General features: G+C 45.4%; 1 protein-coding gene across 1 annotated transcript; it reads right to left on the bottom strand.

Moving 5' to 3' along the window:
* Positions 1-297: 297 nt before the first annotated feature.
* Positions 298-21,477, bottom strand: SCN1B (sodium voltage-gated channel beta subunit 1). Its single transcript, XM_088139999.1, has 7 exons — positions 20,869-21,477; positions 20,154-20,577; positions 7,898-8,064; positions 5,274-5,517; positions 4,366-4,507; positions 2,766-2,879; positions 298-1,414 (listed from the first exon to the last, which is right to left on the bottom strand). Exons 2-6 carry the CDS (start codon positions 20,197-20,199, stop codon positions 2,813-2,815), a joined length of 666 nt encoding a protein of 221 aa, XP_087996125.1. The 5' UTR covers positions 20,200-20,577; positions 20,869-21,477; the 3' UTR covers positions 298-1,414; positions 2,766-2,812.
* Positions 21,478-22,769: the final 1,292 nt, after the last annotated feature.

Below are 22,769 nucleotides of genomic sequence, written 5' to 3'. Positions count from 1 at the left end.
GAATTGGTGCTTATTCTTATCCTCTTTATTGCTAGAGGGCAGGGATTCTCTCTTTTTATTCCTTGGTATGTGGCAGTAAGGCAGAGCAATTAAATAAATGAGCTCATTTTAATTGTCAGTGATGGTGGGGTGAAGTCAAAGAGCTTCTCTATCAGGAAAAGCCTGTCCTGTCATTGTTCCACTCCTTCCACTGAAAACTTGCATCTCTCCATCCCCTACTTAGAAGCCATCCAGATGTTGTATTCACACATCTCCATCACTCTTATCACAGGAATGACACTGGCGAGCCAGAGCAGGTGAAATTCAATCATCTTTATTTATGAACAAACCCTAATTGATTGTGATGGCAGCTGGTGCCTAGGACCAGCCCCAGAGGGAGGGGATCTGAGCAGAGGGGAGGGCACAGTATTCTCCAAAGAGCCAAAATGGCCTGGCAAGGTAATATTGGATCCAGGAAGGGAAAACATGGAGGAGGGCAATGGGGTGATGGCATTGCTGTGACGGTTGGTCTGCACCAATTCAAAAGCCCAGCTCAGCCACCAAGGCCCAACAAAGGGCACTGTGACAACACACATCTCCAGGACAGAGGCAGAAGTCCCCTCCTCCATCTGACGTCTATTCCAAGGCGTCTCTCCTTTGCAGAGATCTTCAATATGTGCATTGCCAGCCTGGAAGGAAACCTTGGTAGAGAATGAGATGAACGATACCTGTGCTAGCAACGGCTTTCAGGTGGCACCATCCGTATCTCCACCTGCACCAGAGAGTTCACTCAGCAACAGAGTTAGGACAGTGTTCGCATCTTAGCATTCCCTCCATGGCTTCAGAACAATTAGGCAGTTGTCTTCCACCCAGTCTCCACTCAACCCATGGCTGGCTGGGGCCACTGAGAAGTCCAGATCCATCTTGACTCGTAGGAGAGAAAGGTGGAGTCCTCTCCTCAGACCCATCGAAAGTGCTGGTTGCGAAGTAACCGAAAGAACTCGAAGCGGAAGAAATGTGCAAAAGATCAGAAAGCGTAAGTGCTCATAAAGGAAAGAGGCTTCTGGCCGGCCCGGGGGGCTGCCGCAGAAGAGGACCCCAAGCTTTGCATTACGTGAGCAAGCCGCCATGCCGCGTTCTCATCATGCTAACGGCAGGGGCAATTCCCACTCCGGAAGGTGAAAACCTGGGTCTAAAAGAGCGAGGTCCCCTGCGGGGAGAAACCCACCCTTCCCCGTAACAATATGCATGTCTCTCTCTGAGTGGCTGGCTTGAATGCAGAGCTCTGGTATTAAAAATAGCATGCTTTCATTAAGGAAAAGGGCCGTGCAGTGGGGGGAGGGGCTGCTTGGTTCCAGCTCACTTCTTCTCGGGGCTGCTGATGGCTCTGCTGAGTCACTTTGCCTCTTCTCCACTCCTTGTCAAAGCCTCATCCCTGGAACATTGTGAATAACACAGCATTAGATCACCCTGATGACATAAAGAGGACCTAAGATTAAACCTGAAGCCTCTTTGGCACCTGGGAGCGGGTAGTTCTGCAAGACCCGTGCCAGGGGATGTTATTAGTAGACCATTGCTAAGGGTCTTGGGTCACCAGGGACCGGCTGCTAAAATCTGCAGGGGAGTGACATCACAAGGGTCATGATATCCTCCTGTAAATGACGTGAAAAGGGTTGCTGACATGGTGTCATTGACACTGGGACCTCATGGTACACATGACATCATTGTGGCCTGTCCTAGCCTAATGGTATCTTCCCTTTCCTGTTGCAATTTCCTCTTCTGGAGAAAGAGGAGAAAGGCAATCAGTTCTACCCACCTCACCTTCCTGCTGTTCAACCAGGAGAACCCAACTTGTGCACCCTGAAAGCCCCAAGGGTGATTCCCAACACCTTTGAAATGTCACCTCCAGGTGGTTATGTTCAATGTGACAGCAGGGGAGACTTACTCAGAACGATTAACATTGTAGGAGGACAGCTGAGTTAGCTGATGCCTTCGCATAGAATCTGCTCGTTGAAAAAGGTGCTACCAGACCCCCTCCTGTTTTTCAGAATGATTAAGTTCGTGTATTTGAATGAAATTTAAGTGTATTACATCAAAGCAGATTTAGTTGGAGTTTTCTCCTGCTGTTTAATTCTGATGGGGAGAACAGTAAGAAAATTGGGATCCATTTTCTTTTTCAGAAGTCAGCCAAAATCTTCTCCAACAATATCAACTGATGGAAAGATGGGATGTAAATACAAAGATGGGAGTGGCATTTCCCTGCTCCCAGACTAAATTTGGATTGCAAACAACTTGAGGCAGAAACATCTCTGGCTTTTATTACCCTCTGCAAAGCACCAGGCACCACTGATGATGATGATGTTGTTGTTATTATTATTATTATTACATAATATTAATAGATACTACATATGTATTATAATGATATTTGGACAAGTCTTAGGCTTTTGGATAAATCTTGAATTGATCCTAAACTACCAGCATTTCCTGAGCATTCTTCAGAAGAGAATACATAACAACAAAAATCATAAATCGATAGTCATACCAATTGTTGTTGGAGCTCTTGATGTAATACCAGAAGATTTACCAAATGTTTAGAAATGTTAATCTTCCTGGAGTTGAAATCCCCTATTTTGCAAAAGAACATCATACATTTTGTGGTGATACCTCCATGACTCCATGACTGTTATCTCATACTTATCTCATACTCTCCATGAATCACTGGAATCAACAGCCAATCAATTAGACTATGAAATTCATTTGGATGAGGATGATGATAACAATAATACCTTATAAAAATCAGGAATCCCAGTGCCCGCCAATGGCCTGGCATGGGCTATTCAGCTACCTGCACCCCTGTGCAGTTTTCTTTACTCTCCGACGTGATGGCCAAGTATTCAGAGCTGTTAGGACACAGAAAGACATGGGCATGCTTTGGAAATGGGGTTTAGCTCACCTTTCCCCATCCCTCCCTCACAAAGCACCCTTAGCTCGAGTTTCACCACGACCAAAGGCTGAGCCAGCCTTCAGGATCTTTTCAAAAGAATCCTGGTGTGTTTTGATGTCCCAGTAAGATCAAGTGTCTAGATCTGGAGGCCCAGAATACCCCTCCCTGTGATGAGGGAGATAAAACTAGTGACAAGCCAGTTTGTTGCATGATGTCATGGTAGAAGAGTGAAAAGAGGGTGAATCAAAAATGTAAGCAGCAGAATATGCCTTAGACAAGGATGGGCTACAGTTGCAGGACTAGGGACATGTTGATTTATGGGAAGCTGAGGACCATGACAGACAGGGCGAGGATGCAAAATGTGTAGGGCATATGATCAACCCAGGATTCATGGCCCAGCAAGTCTCCAGGAGTTGAGCTTGACTCAATTCCCTCTAGAAGCTTCTAAGACCCTTTAGGCCTGCCAAAGTTCCCAGAATTTCGTTGTGCACATGCAGAAGCTTCTTGATGACCAAACAATTTTAAGTGAAGGTGAAACCCAGGGATTTGCAAATGGTTGTTTGCAATCACAAGCCATCGGAGGAAAGGTTTTGATCTTGAAAGGTGAATCAATGAGATGAGCATGATGATGATGATGATGATGATGATGATGGAGAAATGCAAATCAATCAATCAATCAATCAATCAATCAATCAATCAATCCTGGCAATGTCACCAATTTACCAAAAAAAAAAACCAACCACCACCACCTCTCCTACTGGACAAGCTCTTTCCCTCCTTTTCCAGTCACACATGCTCCAGTGATTTTCCTTTCCTACTGTATATCCCGGCCCACCACCCCATCTCAGCCCTACCCAATGCAGAGCCCCAGTATAGAGGGCATAGGGAATGGCCTTGAAGAACAGGAGGAAGAGCCACTACCAAGACAATGGTCAGGTTAAGAGGGGCTTGAGCCCGGGCCAAGAAACTAGTTCGAGTAAACATCTCAGACAGGCCCCTCCCTAGTTCACACAAAGTTAAAGGGAGGGAGGGGGAAGCACATACAGACTTGCAAGATTCTGTTACTCTAGTTGTTACAAGAGAAGTAGTTCTGACCTATATGACATCAGTTTCTTGGTCTGGTCTACCTTATTGGGCTGACACCTAGAGCCTTGGAAGCTACCAGGTGTAATGTTTGATGTCAACATCAGTTTGGACCTTTCTTTCGCTGTAATGTCTGGTTTCTGTATAAGCTGCTTATCAGGACCCATAATACACAATTGGCAGCATCATCCTAGAGCATTATGGGTTATTAAATGGCACTGGGTAGCTCATAGCCGCTCAGCATAGATAGAAGGGTCATTGTGCTTACCATATAATTTGGCCCCTAGAGAGGCATTCAAACTTGGAACCCCCATGTTGCCCCCCTTGCTTCTTTTGCTGCCCTGACCCACTTTCCTTACGCATTCTCTTGAGCAGCTGCCTCTGTCGCTGCAGCGATCTTCTTGTAGCAATAGATCATCTCAGCTACCAGCCAGATGGTCAGGACAACAATGAGAACGTACATCATGATTTCGGAGACAATAGATGCCGTATCCCGATTGGCTATGAATGAAAGGGAAGACAGGGATAGGGCTATGTGAAGTACAGACTGACATCCATGTTTAGCTAAATTTGATTGCCCTGGGCAATGAATTTTGAGGTTTTGGGAATCTGTGGCTCATGGACCGTATGCAAACAATGACCTAGGTTCATCTGGAAGTGAACCCACCTACTACTGGGCTCTTTGGCAGATACCTAAAACTGAATGTGATTCCTTCCAGTCACTATTCTCAGAGTTTTCTTTAACCAGATTTATTGCAATGAACAGAATGGAGTTACAAAAATTCCAGCATTTGAATTATTTCCTCTAAGGCACAGACTTTGTTTTTCTTTCTAACAGCTTTCTATGATCCAGCAAGGAGCTGGATTTTCTCACTGACAATGGAGAAGTTTGCAGCTGACTGCCTATGTAACAATCTCCTGAAATTTTATCAGTCTAAGAACAAAGTATTATACCTACTCTCTGTGGCTCTACCTATTTTGATTCTGGCCACATCCATCCTTACTTCTGGTTATGCTCAGTTGGAATGCAGATAAGAACCCACCCCTTGCTTCTGACTTCACTCACATTGGACTTATTTGTGCCTGTTGTTGGAATGTGGGCTTTGGTAAGTTCTGAACTGGCCAGATTGGACACTGTGGGAAACAAGATGGTTAAGAAGATGCTCTGATCCATGAGGAATCTGATGTTTATGCTCTCCAATGGCCTACAACATGCTAAGGTACCCTTGCATGCTCCACAGTCCCTGAGCTCCAGCTTCATGCTTACCTTTTTCAACCACATCAATGTGGATTGTTTTGTTGATCAAGATGTTGTGGGAGAACTCATTGGCATAATGGAGTGTGCGGTTGATGCTGCAGATGTACTCCCCTGCGTGTTCTGAAGTCACATTCAGGATGAAAATGGAGACATCCTGCAAGTCTGCAATGTTCTTGGTGCCATTCCACATCACTAGATTTTCAAAGCGAGGATCATACACACTGAGTTTATCATAGGGATCATACTGAAGGATCTGGAGAGAAGATGAAGAGGACCCAATCAGAACCAGGAGAAACAGTATCGCACACAGAAAAAATACAGCCATTCAGTAATAATAGTTTGATGATGATGATGATAAGTAGCATATTGTGAGTGAAGGTGAAGCAGCCATCTCTGGCGGTAGATTGGAGAAGACAATTTTGGGCAAACTAGGAGACAGTTTAAAAGGTACACAAGTTACAACGTTCTTCTAGAGATCCACTTGGTGTCCTCTGTTAACTGGAAGAAAAAGACAGGGCTGGCCCTACTGTTAGGCAAAGTAAAATAATGGCCTCAGGCAGCAAATGCTGCAGTGGGAAGGCACAGGCAGGACAACTCTCCAGCTGTTCCTTCTGAGTCCCAGGACGTTCCCCTCCTTCAATTTGTCTTAAATCTTCTAGACTACCTTGCTGCCTTCAGGTGCAGTAGAAGACTGTATCCAAGAGCTATTTTCAATGGCCATTGCAGTTAGTTTGGATGTGGAATGAAAGGGGTCATCCTTTTGTTCTGGCACCATAAAGCAAAATATTTATTTATTTATTTATTTAGTCACCGCCCATCTCACTCAAAGAGATCTCTCTGGCAAGCCCTCGAAAGAGGAGAGATCCATTCTAGGAGCCTGCGATTAGCAATTCCCCCATATCTGACTTCATCTGATATGTGGGGTCTCATGGTGGGTTATACCTGATCTTAGGCAGGCTGCACCAATGGCACCCCATTTACTGTAAAAGTAAAGCAGGACTCCTGGTGACTACATGGTTGTATCCATGTAATTTTCCTGCCAACAACGCAAAAGTGGTTTGCCATTCTCTTCTTCCATAATGTTTTTTTTCAATCTTTCCACTCTAGTGTATAGCCATTCTAATTTATATCCTGGTGGTCTCCCATCTGAGATTAACCAGATCAAACCCTTCATGTCTTCTAAGTGCCCCTGTTGCTTTCTTTTGGTTACTGCTTGCCTAATACAAGAAAGCACACATGCAAAAGGAGGATCAGAGCACCTGCATTTCTAATAACTACACAGAAAGAATCATTTTTCCCATCTCTCCATAGGAAGCAGCAGTGAGGTCACTCTCTGGTCTGGGCCATTGTTAAAATGGCAGTAGTCTATTCCGCCTTGTCCCCTCTTGACAAAAGCAGAAAAAAGATGCTGGGAGAATATAATTAACATTGCAATCCTGCACGTGTAAAGTGACAAAGTCCCACTAAATGTAGCAGGTGTTTGCCTCCAGGGAAGTGGCAATCAAACGGCAGGTTTGCCAGGGGTGAGATTAAAGAGTTGCAGATGGAACCAAGACTGTTCCTCTAGAACAGGGGGGAAAAATCTGTTTTCTGTCAAGAGATGGGCCGAGATGGAACCAGAGCCGAAAGAAGCCGAGTCACCCCGTCTTTCCCTTTCTGCAAATAAGTAATGAAAGGCCAAACTAATGAGAGAGTTGGGAATTGCAAGTGCCAAAGAAGGAATGCTGACCAGAGGCAAATGGGATCACTTCTGTGCAACTGATCTGCATCTTTCTGCCCTCGCTGGATCCCTAACCCAAATAAGGACAGTTCGGTTTGCTTTTTTCTCATCGGAGGACCTGCACGTACAGATGCTGCTAGAGTGGTTAATCCTAGATGCAGGTTGCAAAAATAGCCCCTGGAACAAAGTCACTGGCACACAAGGGTACCCTCCAAATCACAACTGTCCATAAGGCTATTTGGAAAGAACAAAAGTCACCATTAATAACTGGGCATTGGAAGAGGAGGTGTGTACTGCCACACGTAGGAAATTAGCGTGTCTCGTATTCACAGTGTAAGCTCTTAAAAAAGGGGACCGCCTAGGCCTGTGAGAGCTTCAGTGAATAATCAATTTATTGGCTAAATCAGGGACAGGCAACCTGCAGCTCTTAAGGCGGAAGGCAGCTTTTGGCCTGATTTCAAAAGCCCTCTGCAAGGGATCGGTCCAGACCTCTGGTGATCTGCTCCTTATCCAACAGCCTCCTAGATACAGAGGGAGAAAGAAAGCAGGCAGGAGGAAGGGGTGGCAGAAGAAAGACCACGGGTCCTGCAGCTAGTATCTTCTTTGTTATTTTGCTTTGCACGTTTTGCTAAAAAGTACAACGAAACCTGGATGAACCATCCACAATTCATGGGTCGTGGCACCCACCCATGCCCTAATGACATAGATGGGTGGATATTTTTGTCTTGTTCTCCTTTCCCTACCTCAAATTGGTTGTAAAGAACTCTTTATTTGACATGCACACACATATGAATGCATTTACTATTTTGGAGGCAACACAGTTGATCTTTGAATAAATCTAGATTTTTTTTTCAGCCGAGGAGCACGCAGCTGGTGCTCTTCCAAAATATTCCTTCTGTGCCCCAGCACACACCTTGACCAGGTCGGTTGTCCCCTCCTGCCTGAAGAACCACTGAGTGAAGGCTTCTGCCTCTGTTTCACTGCGCTTCTTGCATGAGATGCAACGGATCTTGAAAGACTGGCCAACCACAGCCTCTGTATCTGCCTCTACCTCCACGCAGCCAGCTTGGCACAAGGTCACTGAAAGAGGGGAAATCAGAAAAATTATACTCAGGTGGCATCAAAACTCCTGACCTGTCTTCAGCTTTTATATCCTCTTTTTTTGTATATTTTAAAACATTTAAGGAACAAAATAAATGACTACGTAAAAGAAAAAAAGGTTAAAAAGTACAAAGCAGATGGAAAATAAGTATTGGTAAAGAAGCACGGGATGTACAATTGCCATAAAGTTTAAAATGTGTTACGTCATTGATTAAATAATTAACTGAGTAGATAAAATTAGGCTCATTATATCATCTTAGGAAATAATCGAAAATCACTACAGAACTCTAAACATTAATACTTATATTGATATCAGAGTTATTTGTCATCATTCCTATAATGAATGCCCATGATCTTGTAAACAAAAAGAGAGAAAAAGAAAAAATAAAGAAAAGTGAAATATAAAAGTGAAATTTAAAAAAAATCAGTTAAAACAGTATTGAGTTTTAAATTCCCTCCCGTTGTACCCAACTGATTGCATCGAAGTAATTATGAACATGCTGGTTTCCCTTCAGATGGTGTAAATCATCTGATGGTGAAAACCCATACCTTTCCTGGCTCAGGTGGGTATCATTTTTTTTTATTTCCAAGCAGAGATCCTTTCTGCACAGGGGAGGGTGGGATCCACATGGAGCATGACAATCTCAGAATATCCCCCTGCATCTTCTTAATACTATCACCCTATCAGCCCTCTGTGGTAGACCAGACTAGGAAACCAGAGTCATTTAGACAGATGCTACTTTTACTGTAAAGTTACAATAACAGAATCTTGCAAGTCTGAATGCGCTTCCCCCTCCCTTCTTTTATCTTTGTGTGAATCAGGGAGGGGTTTGTCTGAGATGTTTACTCATGTTATGTTCTTGGCCTGGGCTCAGGCCCATTTATCTGACCGTTGCCTTGGCAACAGCTGTTCCTCCTGTCCCTCAAGGCCATTCCCTCTTCCCTTGACACACCCGACCATTCACCCTGCTTTCTCCCCCACCTTCTTCACCGCTGCTGTGCAGAGACAGAACACAATGTGTCCCGGTGTCTTCTTACCCTGCGCACAGGTGACAATGGCCAGGGCAGAACATCAGCAGGCCTGGCGTGATTGGAGGATTTGCAGACCTTGGCAGGTGCCCTAGGACGCTGGTCCTGATCCCTACCTCCTGCATATTTCACATCTTACGAGACCATTCCAAATACACAAGGTAGATCTAACAATGGAGAAAGCCATCCCTGTGGAATTTCTGCCTCGATGATCTGCTGAAGCTATAAGAACCTCAGCTGGGGGATGCTGGAGTGTGGAAGCATCCTGACCTACATTTTTTTCCCCCATTATCCCTTTATCTGTTAATAAACAATGTCACTGCAGCAAGAATACTATATGCTTTTTGTCACAAAGCATGGCTGATTCCTTCCTGGAAGAATGGCTAATCAAGTTATGGGAGTACGCTTTGATGTCTGAAATAACCTCATATTTAAAAAAAGTAAATCCGATGTAGAATTAAATTCTAACCATTCCTGGATACAATTTAACATGGGATTTTGTTCCAAACCACTTTTTAAAAAAATGTTTAGAGTCTATATTCCAATTTTATACAAAATTAGATTTCTAAAGTTGATTTACTTCACCATAGCCTATGACTCTAATTAATTATTTATACTTTGTGAACCAGGTACTCTTAGTTTAAACCTTAATACGATCTTTTGTTTTTTCTTCAAAAAGTGATATAACGTATTTCTTAACTTAACTGTATAACTAATGATATATGTAATAGTAATACTTTATTCATTAGCCATTAGGCCATATTAGAATACAAAATATAAAATACAGAACAAAAGTGACACCATCAGTTAAAAAATAGAGTAAAAGACATGAGTAAAAGAAAATGCAAATCATATTTCTGCATCACCCCTACAATTTACCCCAATCAAATCCACATATGCAGTTCTCAATTGTACTATTTTGTTCAAATAAAGGGCTGTATTATGTGTAATTTTTGGATTCTGTCTGCACACAGAATATGTTGTTTTAATATAAGGATCCCAACAGGCCATTTGCCTAATGCAGGGTTTCTCAACCTTGGTAACTTTAAGATGAGTGGACTTCAACTCCCAGAATTCCCCAGCCAGCCATGCTGGCTGGGGAATTCTGGGAGTTGAAGTCCACTCATCTTAAAGTTGCCAAGGCTGAGAAAAATTGGTCTAATGTGTGGTCCAGGATACTGATGATATATGGAAAAATTGTAATCTCCATGTCATTTTCGATTCCATGTATGCATACTTGTATCTGATAAACTTATTTAACTCTTTTACTTATTCCATATGTCTTTCATCCTTCATAGTTCAAAATTTTTTAAAGGAAGCTTAATTTTGAAAAACGTTGTTCACCAGACTCTTCATGGCAGATGGATTACTCAAGAACAAATATAGACATCTTGGGAATTTGCTAATAATGTCAGGTGTCACAGCTACCAAACATGATATAGTTGTATCCTTAAGATGCAAGGATAACTTCAAAGAGAAAAATACTGTCCTTCTCACCCCTTCCCATAGCTTACAACCCGAGGGAAGGCCTTGGATTTCCTTCAGTAAATGCCCAATGAAACCATGCAGCTAGTTCTCCAGGTAGAGTTCTCACTAATGCAGCCAGAAGAAGCATTGCCAACACACGCCATCTCCTTAAGTCCACCATGACCTTGCATTTAGTCCACGACAGAAGTGCACCTATCAAGAGCATCAGGTAGCAGACACAGAAGCTTCTGCCTTGAGCATCTGAAATCAGTGGTGTCTGGAGGGGGAGGGGGGACTGTGTGGTCAGGGCCACTGTCTTGAAATTTTTGACCCTCCCCCCTGCCCATGGACCCCTTGATCTGAATGAGGCTACAGGAATGCCGGTCTTCTCCAACCTAATTTTTTTTAACAGCTCTCCAGAATGGCAGCAGAAAAAATGGAAGTTCCTTTCGTTTTCAACTGCCCAGGGCAACTTCAGAGGCTAACGAGACAGATAAATAACAGGTTGGCATCAGAAATGCAGTGTGGATGCCAAAGGTAGGTTCAAAGCTAGATATTAGGATTAGTGCTCTAGCCCAACGTAGAGATCTTGGTGCCCTCCAGATGTTCTGGACTTCAAGCACTATCAGTCCTAGGCAGCACTGCAAAGGATTGTGAGAGCTGCCATGCAAAACACCTGGAAAGCACTAGAATGGGGTTTATTATATTTGTTGATTGGCCAAATGTAATACAAATTCATTCATTTGTTCACTAGAATGTCCAGCCATGCTGTAGCCAATGCATCACTAGATTTGCTGACGTGATTAGCAGATATGAAAAGTTTCCTTCCAGTGTACAAATAACTGGGCCTGAGACTTCCAAGCTGTATGTGCCATCTGGAAATGCATTTCTGCTACCAGTCTTTGGAGTAAATTGATATTACTGAAATTGCTTCCTTCTCCCTTGTTTTTTGCTATCCTGTAACTTTGGTGTTTCCATTGCTCGCTGCTGGATGAAACTTTTCTGTTTTATGCATATGGGTATAATATGTCTCTGCCTGAAAAATATATTGGCATACACATGCAAGAGACAAACTATTCCTGATTCTCCTTTGGTAGCTCATCCTCCTCCGTTCCTTGTCTCCATCTCCCATTTTCCATGCCTCAGCAGTGATATCCCACACCTGGGAGGACAAGGTCTTTGCTAATCTCAGCACAAACACAATCTGCAGCAACCAACAGAACAGCAACTCTTGGGTGGAAGATTCAGGAGTGGTTCAGCCTAAGGAAGTATCCTGGCAGGAAAGGAGCAGGATGGTTAGTTGAGATGCCAGAAACGGATGGGCTTTAGGGATGACTCATAAACAGCTGCTCACTTGTCAAATCTGTCTCTAGGTCAGTGTTTCTCAACCTTGGCAACTTTAAGAAATGTGGGCTTCAATTCCCAGAATTCCCCAGGCAGCATGCTGGCTGGCAAATTCTAGGAGTTGATGTCTACTTACCTTAAAGTTGCTAAGGTTGAGAAACACTGACCGAGGTGACCAGGCAAGGAAGCTTTACAACTTGGTGGCGATTTGGGCCAGTACTTATTCCAAGTTCTTGGCAAGGCAGGTCAGATCAGATGCCTTCATTTGGCCCCTCTCGCCATCCTTATCATTCCTGGCGCTGTCATCTTCCTTTGGGCCCAATCCACATGACGACTGAAAGTAGGAGAATCTGCTCTTTCTCCTTCTCATCTATGACAGCTTAGCAAACCAAGGAAAGGAAAGGGAAGATAAAGAAGCACTGAAGCAAAGACAAGAGACAGAACTACAGGCCCCCAGAAATGTAGCCTATTATCTTTGACCAAGTTGAACCATTAGTCCATTAGAAACTACATGTTGGCTGGCTTTGGCAACTTGCTTAATTTAGTAACTGAATAACTATTTTCTGTATTCATACCATCAAGAATTGCAAACTAAAACCAAACAGGCTGGGTTCAAATAACACAATAGGCAAAAAAAAAAAAAAGGGGGGGGGATGGGTTAATTCTAACTCACTCCAACATGTCATGCAAATACAATCACTCAGCTTGTAACTGACAAGGCTGCGCTCACTTTAAAAGTAGTGCTTCCAATTTCATGCAACTGTAGCACCTCTCTGTTCTTGATTAAAGCAGCCCATCTTTTTTTTCAGGCTCCCATGTGAACTTGAAAAAAAGTTGCAGCTGCTTTAAGAGTGACGTAACAGCAACCTTTCTTTTCAGGGTCATGCAGAAATCTGAAAAAAAGACAGGCTGCTTTAATAAATAACACAGAGGTGCTGTATTCATACACCAGTCAAGGGGCTTCTTCTAAATCATTTCCAAAGCATGCTCTACCTCAGTAACCAATTCTTACATTTTTTGAAAAACTCTGCCTCTATCAAGCCCAGAGAAGATTGCAAAGAGAATTAAACAACACAGCTGGAACAAAATTTACAGCCCTGATATTAAAGAACAGGTTCAAGAGAAGTGTTTTCTATCAATTTTTGAAATGTTTGTATACTTCAAAATTGAGGAGATGGAACAACATGTTTCTATATGGTCTAGATTTAATAACAAATTAAAGGATTCAGCTAGTTCTATATTAAAATTATATGGAACCCTTTTTTCTTTTCTTGTTTTAGTTCACTTCTATTACTATTACATTTGCTATAATTACAATTAATTTCTTTTTGGATGGAATAATCATTGTGCTTGTTGTCATTGTTATTATTATTATACTTTGGTTATTATATTTCACACACACACGCAATTAAATAAAAGTGTAAAAAAAACCTCTGAACTGCTTAAATACTTTTTTGTGAGCTAAGCTACTAAGTACAGTAATGCCAGTACTCTAGGCTTTCAAATAAGAATCTCTGCCAGAGATGTCATGATCTAAATCTTGGATCTTTTTCATATAGGATCAGTGTTCTGCTGCTGAACTGAAGACAATTTCCTTTCTTCAACTGATACCAGCAGTGGCAACTGTCCCTGGTTGGGACAGTAATAACTGTCTGAAGAGTTATGGGACGATAAGTTGACCAGTACTGTAGTCCTCTTACTCCCTTGGTTGCTTAAGAACCTTTGCTACTACATAGTAGAGATGTATTGAGAACAATTTATACCAGTGTTTCTCAACCTTGGCCACTTTAAGATGAGTGGACTTCAACTCCCAGAATTCCCTAGCCAGCCATGCTGGCTGGGGAATTCTGGGAGTTGAAGTCCACTCATCTTAAAGTTGCCCAGGCTGAGAAATACTGGTCTAGACAAAGCCCTGAAAATGCTTCTATCTAACTACACAAACACATCTCTAGCCATCCTAGATACCTAGACAAACTCAGCTGTGGAGTGCTGAGTAGCACAACCTCATGTTGAGGCATCTCATTGGCTTGTGCTGTGGGAAAGCATGGACATCCCATCCAGGTCTTTTTCCAACCAGAGGAAGAGTGGCAGGTGAAAATGCTGATAGTGGCCCTTTTAGAAATTTGGGGTCCCAGCAAAGACTTTAACCTGCCCATTGAGGAGCTGATGTTGGTCACAGAAATGGATCAGCAAGCAGGGAGATAGAGAAAGGATGTTTTAGTGCATGATGTCTTCCTGTTTGAAAAAAATCAAATGAATCTAAAAAGAGAGACAGTTGAATGCTAAGTAAGAAGTAAGGAATCCCAAGAGGAAGCAATGCCAGATAATGTAAACTGATGCATGTTTACTCCAAAGTAAACCTCACTACATTCAGTGAGGTTCACTCCCATAGTAGAGATAGCTGCCAAAATTGTAATCAGATGGATTACTCCAACTTCTGGAGAAGGACAGAGTATCCATTGAAACAGGAAGATGAAAGTGTGTAACTAAAGCTACAGTAATGTATCTCATTGCTGAATCTGCCAGAAGATACCCACCAAACAGAGAGCTTTGAACAGATAAATCTAGGCTCCTCCACATTTTGGATCTCAGAAGCTGCAAAAGTGACAGAGAGACACAACATTCAGGAGCCTGGGGAACATATACATCTATGGGAGCTTCACAGAATCGTCAGCTTGGGAGATTTCAAGAGATGCAATGTACCTTCCTAAGCACCATTTGGCCCCAACCCCACAAACTGCTAAACAGCACTTGAGCGAGAGCTCTGCAAATTTAATGATTAGAAATGGGTTGAGCATTCATTGTAAGGAGTATCCAAAACTCAACATTTCCACAAACATACAACTCATACTGTTAGCCAACAGTTAATAACATACTTTGGTATGATTTTTAAATGATTATGACCCTTTCCCCACCTTTAAAAAGACATACAGTTTCCTATTTAAGGTCTTACTTCCTCTGTAATGTCAATATTTAACCAGTTAGAATTTATTAATGGGTTCTAGGGCTTTAAAGCTGCAGTTCCTGTGCTTCTAGCAGTGAGCCCCACCGAAGATTTATTTCTGTGCAAAGCTGTCCAGTGACCACAGGAGGCAAGTTTAGGTCAACTAGATGCACATAGTGAAAGCCTAGGATAAGATATCCAATGGCTCTAAACCACTAGAAACATTAATAAGAAATTAATTATTCAAGGAATTTCAAAAATTCAAGGAATTTTGGCTGGCAGGGTCTAGGAAGAGGGCCTTTTCTGCCATGGCCCCCGCCCTGGGAAACAACTTACCATCTGAGGTGTAGACCGCTGCCACTCTCATGGCCTGTGAAATCTTGGCTGTGCCACATGGCCTGGGGGGTCTGATGGGGGCTCGCATTGTTGGAATTGGCTGGTGGAATAATTGATTCTGCCCCCGTCATCTTGAATTGTCTATAGTCTTTTTATAGAGAATTTTTTTTAGCTAATTTAATATGGATATGAATATTTTTATTGTTTCTACAGTTTTGGATTTTAATTATGAGTCACCCGGAGTCACCCTCTGGGGGAGATGGGTGGCATATACATTTAATAAATCAATAATTAAAATTACGGTTGTGACAAATTACTGTATAGTCAAAATATTGCCACCTAAGTAGAAGATGGCATCCAGCCACCGTGGTTTGCACAACACATAAGACTGTACCTTCATCCGATGCACACAAGTGCCAGATAGGGCCACACCTAATGTAAATGCGCACCTACACGTTTGGTTACTGTTTTTAAAGGCTATCATTTGTGTGTCATTTGCAAAGAGCTTCACACAACCTAAATCAAGACCATTGATTTGTTTGGTAATGGAATTGCTTCGGAACTTCTGAATCCAAATGCTTTCAAGAAAATCAGCTGGAGGCAGGCCCAGAGCTGAAGAACAGCTGCTAAGAAACCTGGAACTGGTTTTAGAGCGGAAGCAGAAAGCAGTGTATATTTGAACATATGCAAAGAATATTTCTGAACCACTAAGTAATTTCAGGTCGCCCCAATATTCTTGGGAGCGAGTAGAATTACTGGCTTTAGATTAGGAGAGACAACTTTCTAGATCAGTGTTTCAACCTTGGTGACTTTAAGATATGTGGACATCAAGTCCCAGAATTCCCCAGCCAGCCTGGCTGGCTGGGGAATTCTGGGAGTTGAAGTCCACATATCTTAAAGTCTCCCAGGTTGAGAAACACTGTTCTAGATAGAATTGATGTTTTTTTCCCCAGTATCCAAAAAAATACTTTGATGTGTCAATCAAAGCAGAATATGCAATATTCCAGGGGCAGGAAACATTTTCAGGCAAGCAACTGTATTTCTATGCCTTCTGAGGAGATAACTTTGCATGAGGCCAACACAGAAGAACACAAGAGCCTTGCTAGGATTACCGTACTTCTAATCTAGTAGTTTTTTGCTCACAAACACCAGCAAGATATTCCAGGAAATCCTCACCACTGACTACCTTTCATTATTGTCTCTCCAAGGCACCTGGTATTTAAAGATGTATTGTCCTCAGAAGAAGAGACGCCATTTATAGCAAAAGCACTGCCTTTCAGGAAGGAAAGAAAAATAATGCACAAGATTGACTATACAATCTTAAATTCTTGCTACCTGAAGTACGCACAGCATATTTTGGAGATATGACATGCTACACAGGGGTGGAGGTTATTGTATCTGGTGCAGAGATGACCAAATTGCTTCATGTTGCCTTTCTGGCTTCAAGCCATTCCCCCTTCCATCTCTACTTCCCAACTCAGCTTCTAATTTAGAGTAACATGACCTCAAGTTATTTGAGGGACCGCCTCTCCCTGGTTACATCTACCTGTCCTATCAGGTCCAGCAGGAGGGGTATATTATAGTCCCACTGCTAAGGAGTTCCATCTGACAAGATCTAGGAGGAGGCCTTTTTCTGCCATGGCCCCCATCCACTGGACCATCATTCCTCCCAAGGTGACATTAGTCCTGACTCTATTGGCCTTTAGGAAATCCCTCAAACCTGATTCTTCCAACAGGCTTGGGGATCCCACAGAAATAGGGAGCCTGCAAGATATTACACTGTGTGTAGGATGCTGGTCCATTCTCCCACGGTCTTATTTATATTTGTGTGTAAAGTGTTTTTAATTGTTGCTTTATATTTAGCTGGCTGTTTTATCGGACACCACCCAGAGTCACATCTGTGAGATGGGCGGCTATATAAATTTGGTAGATAGATAAATAAATCAACCCAATGAATTAGTTTAATGACATGGCACAATTCTGAAAGTCTAATTAGTGTGAACTCGCCCACCACGTTTCTTGCCACCGGGTTTCTCAACCTGAGTTCTGAACCACCAAGTGTAAGGAATCTCACTTCTAATGAAACACATTCTGAGTATCTGACAAGAAGCTCAACCAGAAATGCTTACAGCTAAAGCAAGAGAGGCCCTTACAGCAGCCACTCACTCCATTTTGGAGATCCTGGTGGCCTGACAAATGCTAAACTATTTGCAAACAAGGAAAACCAAAGCACTCTAGAAATTTCCAGAACAGAGCTGAATATAATTTTCCTTCCAAACACCCAGGTCCTTTGGTTGAAGCTGTCTCATATATGGTGACTTGCCTAGGGGGAATAAAAAAGAATCACAGGTGACCCGGTAGGGAAGCTTTGAAAATCGGAAGAACAGTTTTGCTTAAATATATGGAGGGGGCCGATTAAGAACATCTGGAAGGCGAAGAAGATACTGCCATGGACTAGGATTGAAAAAAGCAGAGTCAAAGCCACATTCAGCCATGATGAAGTGGGAATGGAGGAAACTATGATCTCTCAGCTGAACCTACTTTTCAGGAGTTGCTGTGCAAAGAAACAAAGATAGATGAAACATCTACCTCAAGCTTCTCAGAGAAGGGCAGGATAAAACAAAATACGTAGCTCTCACTGTAACCAGACTTTTCGAAGGTCCTGAGAACAATGCTTTTCAAACTTGGCAGCTTTAAGATGTATAGACTTCAACTCCCAGAATTCCCCAGCCAGCAGGTTGAAGTCCACACATCTTAAAGTTGCCAAGTTTGAAAAACACTGTACTAGAAGGACCTTCAGCCAAATTATTTTCACACCTTCTGATGGTGACATACTTTATTTTATTTTAACTCACTTCTTTGCTTAGTGATGCTGGTTTTGTTTTTGTCTTAAGCTGAAGAGGATTTGTTTTTAAAGTCCCATGCTATGTCATGCTATTTATTTATTTCTTACTCTGCTATTGCAATATCCTCATTCTGTCTCTTTGATGGTTTTAAAAATGTTACAACCAGCCATCAGCATCATCTTCAATGGGATTACCTTGCAGATTGAAAAAAATAGGAAAGGAAGGAAGGAAGGAAAGACAGAAAGATGGATGCTAAAAATTGCCTCTGCCTATCAGGTTGGGAATTGACAGTACTGTACACAGTTTCCATTCTGTTCCTGGATCAGGGAAGGAGGAGGTTATGCTGTACAAGTGTTTAATTATTTTTGAGCTCTTGCAGGATGATGACATTGTAGGAGGACAGCTGTGTGATCTACGGTGGCCAAAAAATCAAGAGTCTGGTAGCTTCTGATCAAATCTGGTAGCATCAGATGCATCTGATGAAGGGAGATTTAGGTCCTGAAACCTTATGCCTTTTAATAAAAATTGTTAGTTGGAAAGTCAGACTCCTTCTGATTTTTTCCCAGATGAAGGAAACTCTCACACCCTTCCAGAGGATGCCTCACATCTCTTGTGATTGTGTGCTTCAGGGCTTGGGTATCTGAAGGCAGAATTTTACCCTAGAACACTGAATAAAAGTGTGCTTCTCTGGACCAGAAAATAACTTTTATTCCTCCATGGGGCTGATGAAGAGAAAGTTCAGTGAGGATATCTGAGATTGGAAACTGCAGAAAAAAAGGAAAGAAATGGGAAGGTTCCCCCCACCCTCCTACCGCCATACACACCGTCACAAAAAAGCAAGAAAATGAAGGCTACCTTTAAATGCCTTGAGAGTTTGGCAAAGCAGCTTCAGCAGATAGAAGAGGTGGCCCAAGGGGGGCATTAATTGAGAGAGGGGAAGAACTGGCAATGCAAGGCCAAGGGCAGCAGGAATGGTACAAATCATTTTTCATTTTCCTTAAATCATTTTTCAAGGGAAAAAAAACCTAGGAATGAGTTAGTGAATTCTGCTTCTTCCAATTACATTTGGCCTCCAGAATCAAGAAAACTTCTCTTTGCTCCATTGCTTCTGCCCATCTGACTGCAGAGGCATTTGCGCATTTACTGAGTGAGCACCATCTAGGACAGGGACACTGCCATCCGCCATCTCTGGTAAAGCCCAGGTTGCAAAAGGCTGTTCTCTCTGTTGAGTCAGAAGGAAATCCGTGTTTGGTGGCCCTTGCTCTGAACTCCCCTTGACCTTACATGGAATAAGCCCCCTCTGCGTCAAGCAGGGCTCCTCTGCCCCCAATGAAGCCCCCTTCCAATCCCAGGCATCTTTCAAGTTTCTGCTTTCTACTTCCAGCCCCGGCAACTTCACGCCTTGGCAATACATTCCAAGTTGCTGGGAGGGAAGAGACCACCCTGGCATGGATTCTAAGTCATTTGGAATGGAGTCTTAGGGAACCCTCCCCCCCAAAAAATAGATGCAGAAAAAGTTTGGGGGGCTATTGCATCAGCTCCATCCAAGCCTGCACATCACACAGATCTAGAAGTCCAGGCCCAGAATCGAGATCTCTGTGCCACCTTGGCAGAGAGGAAGGGAAAACCAGGAGCTCAACTGAGGACATCCCGGAATGAACTCTTCCCTCACTTGGCACGAAAAAGCCCAGAGAAGCAAAGCGCACGAGGCCTCCCCGGAGGCTTTACCCGCTCACCGCGTTCAGAAACCCTCCGCTCCTGCAGCTCGGAGCCTCCAAATACCCTTCCAAGCCCAGCACCGAAGACCTGGACCTGGATTTTCTCGGGACCGGGAGCGGACCCCGCGCGCCGACAGGCCCGTTGCGGAGAAAAGACGGCCCGGGGAGCGGGCGGGGGGCAAAGTCTTCCTCCTATCCCGGGAGACGTGCGCACGAGGCCAGCGCCCGCCAGCTCCACGCACGGCCCCGAGGGGCAAGACTGAAATGGGAAGGGAGGCGCGCCCTCCCCGCGCACCCTCTGGGGTCCCACGCCGCCTCCTCGGATCTTTTCCGGACGCCCTCCCCCCGTCTCTCCCCCCCCCCCGCTCCGTACGTCCAACTCACCGAGGGCAAGGCAGAGCAGAAGCGAGATGGGGCGCGGGGCGGCCATGCTGGGGGGTCGGATCCAGGGTGCGCGCCCTTCTCGGCCGGGGAGTGGGCCGCGCGGGTGGGCTCGTCCCGCCCGTTCGAAGCAACCTCTTGCGGTCAACAGACAGACGATCCTCGGAAAGAATCTTCCCGCGAGGGTATTTATAGCTCGCTCAGCGGCCGCCCAAGACAGCCTCGCCGCGTCTCGGAATGTCCCAGCCGGATCCACCTGTCTTGGCCTCGGACACCCGATCCTCCCCGGCCCCGGCGCGGACGTCGGCCGCACGAGGCGCTCCGCCGCTCCGTGCCCCAACGACAGCCGCTGCGCCCGTCGCCCCGGGGCTGCGATGACACCAAGCCGGGGACCGAGATGCCACGAAGAAGCAGAGGCGGCGGCCGGCTGCTGGGGGAGCCATAAAAGTTGGGATGGGCCCGGAGAAAGGCGAGAGGCAGCGCGGGACGGGATCCCCTTCTTCGCCCCACGGGCCCGGCCACCCGCGCGCCCGCGTCCTTTCGGATTCAAGGGGCACCCGGAGCGGCGCGGTGGCGGCTTGCGGCCCTGCCCAGCCGAAAGGTCGCGGCTCCGCCGGCCGCAACAAAGCGCCCGCGCGGTCTTCCGGAACCCGAAGCCTTTTCCCAGCGGGGTCCGTCCTCTCCAAATTAAATCGCCCCCTCTTAGAAAAACACACACCTCTCCCAGCAAGCCCTTTGCAGAACGCGGCTCCCTGCGGCGCACGGGAGGAGCCCGAGATCAGCCGCCCCCTCGAGCAGGTGCCTCCGCGGGACTCCAGAGGGCCGGATCCATAGCTGCTTCGCCGGCTCGCTGCCGGCAACCCTGCGGCGCGCTGCCCGGGAGTCCGAGCGACTGCGGTCGCCGCCTTCTGCTCTCGCTAATAGCGGCCCCAGAGAAGGCGGGATCGATTGGATCTCCTGCGCCTGCCGCGGAAGGGAACGGAAGGGTGGGATCGGTCCGCCCGGGAGCTGCGGAGGTGAGTCGCCCGCTGGCCCGCTCGACGACCCCTCGGTTCCCCCCTCCTCCTTCCTTCACCCCCGCGGCGATCTGCCCCTTCCCCTCTCCTTAGCCTTCCCCGGCGGCGCGCACCGCTGCGGCAGAGCCTTTGCTGGCCGGGAACTGCTCTGCCTCGCTGCTGGACAGGGCGAGAAGGAATGAATCAAAGCGTGCGCCAGGCGGAGGAGGCGGGCGCCGCCAAACTTGATGCATTGCAGCAGCGGCGGCGGCGGCGGCGGCGGCGGCAGCACCAGCCGAGGCACCGGCGGCGGCGGCGGCGGCGGCGGCGTAACCAGGGGAAGCCACGCGGGCCTAAAGATCGAGAGGTGGAAGGAAAAAGGTAGGAGGCCGGACGAGCGGGGCCGGACCCGCAGTGGCTCCACCCGCCCGCCTCCGAAATCGGGCGATCGAAACGCGAGCGGGGAAGAGGCAGCGGGGGGCGGAGGGGGATGGAAAGAAGATCATAGGCGGAGGAGGGATGCGTCACTCTCTGCAGTGGCTGCGGAGCCCGTCCCGAGGCACCCCCACCCCCCAGCGTTGAATCCCGGCCCTGGTCCTGCCCCAGTCCCGGCTTGGCCGGGCTGGCTTTGCGCTGGCTTTGGAAAGACAAGGCTGGCGGTCCCTCGGGCGTTGACACCTGACCAGAAGGAAAGTTTTCCAAACTGCTGGGGGGCGAGGGCTGTGTGAGGAGTATCAAAAACCCTTTGCATACTCCCAGAGAGCCTCCTGGTCATTGCTGTGGTCCAGAAGGCCGGCATGAATTGTAGTTTAACTTGGGCAGAAATTAAGGTCTCTCCCGTCTCTCCCCACTCCAACCCAAAGTTGTCCTCTTGTTTTGCTACCCTTTCTTTCTTGGAATCCAAAGATGACAAAGTCTTAATCCTAGCCTACTTGCTTAGGCAGAGAATGACACTCTGTACATCTGCAAAGGTAAGCTCTTGAACAGACTGATTCAACAGAGCTTTCCAAATCCCTATTAGAGGGAATAGCTTGATTGGCCAACTCAAAGGGGACCAAAGAGGCTTCAAAATTCTTCAACTCCCTTTCTTGAGCAAGATGTCCCAAAAAGGTTTTGGACTATCATTAATATTATGAAACTTGCCTGGTTAATTTAGAATCTCAAAGTGGGATACAGAAAGAGTCAGTGTATGTTTTGTACACGGCTTAGTCCCTGATTGAAAGCACTCTGGTTAGCCGGCATGGGAGGAGAAGGCTAGTCCAATATAAGATTTAAGAATCTAAGCCTGTGTCCACACAGTACACTTAACCAGAGTGTTTACAAACCTAAGGGTTACGTTCACACACCTTGCTAAGCTTGGTTACTTTTACCCTTGGTTTGTTTTTTCCCAGGCTGTGCAAACCCAGCCTATAATTCAGTGTACCATGCAGACCCAGGAAATTTATTTTTTATTTAGCTATATGATTTAGATAGCTGCCCATCTCACACAAGGGATTCTGGGCAGCTTACCAGATTAAAGCACAAAACCCTTCCACACCCAACCCCCCATGTGCCCAAGGATAAACCATAACTTCACTCACCGTCAGTAAGAACAGAGCTCATTTGCCACTTGACCCAACTAGCC

This window comes from Python bivittatus, unplaced genomic scaffold (genome assembly GCF_059951505.1).
Source record: "Python bivittatus isolate LINGU-HERP-01145 unplaced genomic scaffold, Pbiv_v1 ctg000310_np1212, whole genome shotgun sequence".
Lineage (NCBI taxonomy): Eukaryota > Metazoa > Chordata > Lepidosauria > Squamata > Pythonidae > Python > Python bivittatus.
This window is presented reverse-complemented; position numbering and strand designations above follow the sequence as displayed.

Bases quoted from the DNA above. Each gene is read 5' to 3' on its own strand.
- SCN1B (XM_088139999.1), bottom strand. From the start codon at position 20,199: ATGGCCGCCCCGCGCCCCATCTCGCTTCTGCTCTGCCTTGCCCTCG. The intron at 5,518-7,897 runs GTGTGTGCTGGG...TCTTCTCTCCAG, and splicing joins GGACAACCGACCTGGTCAAG to ATCCTTCAGTATGATCCCTA. The intron at 4,508-5,273 runs GTAAGCATGAAG...TTTCATTCATAG, and splicing joins CATTGATGTGGTTGAAAAAG to CCAATCGGGATACGGCATCT.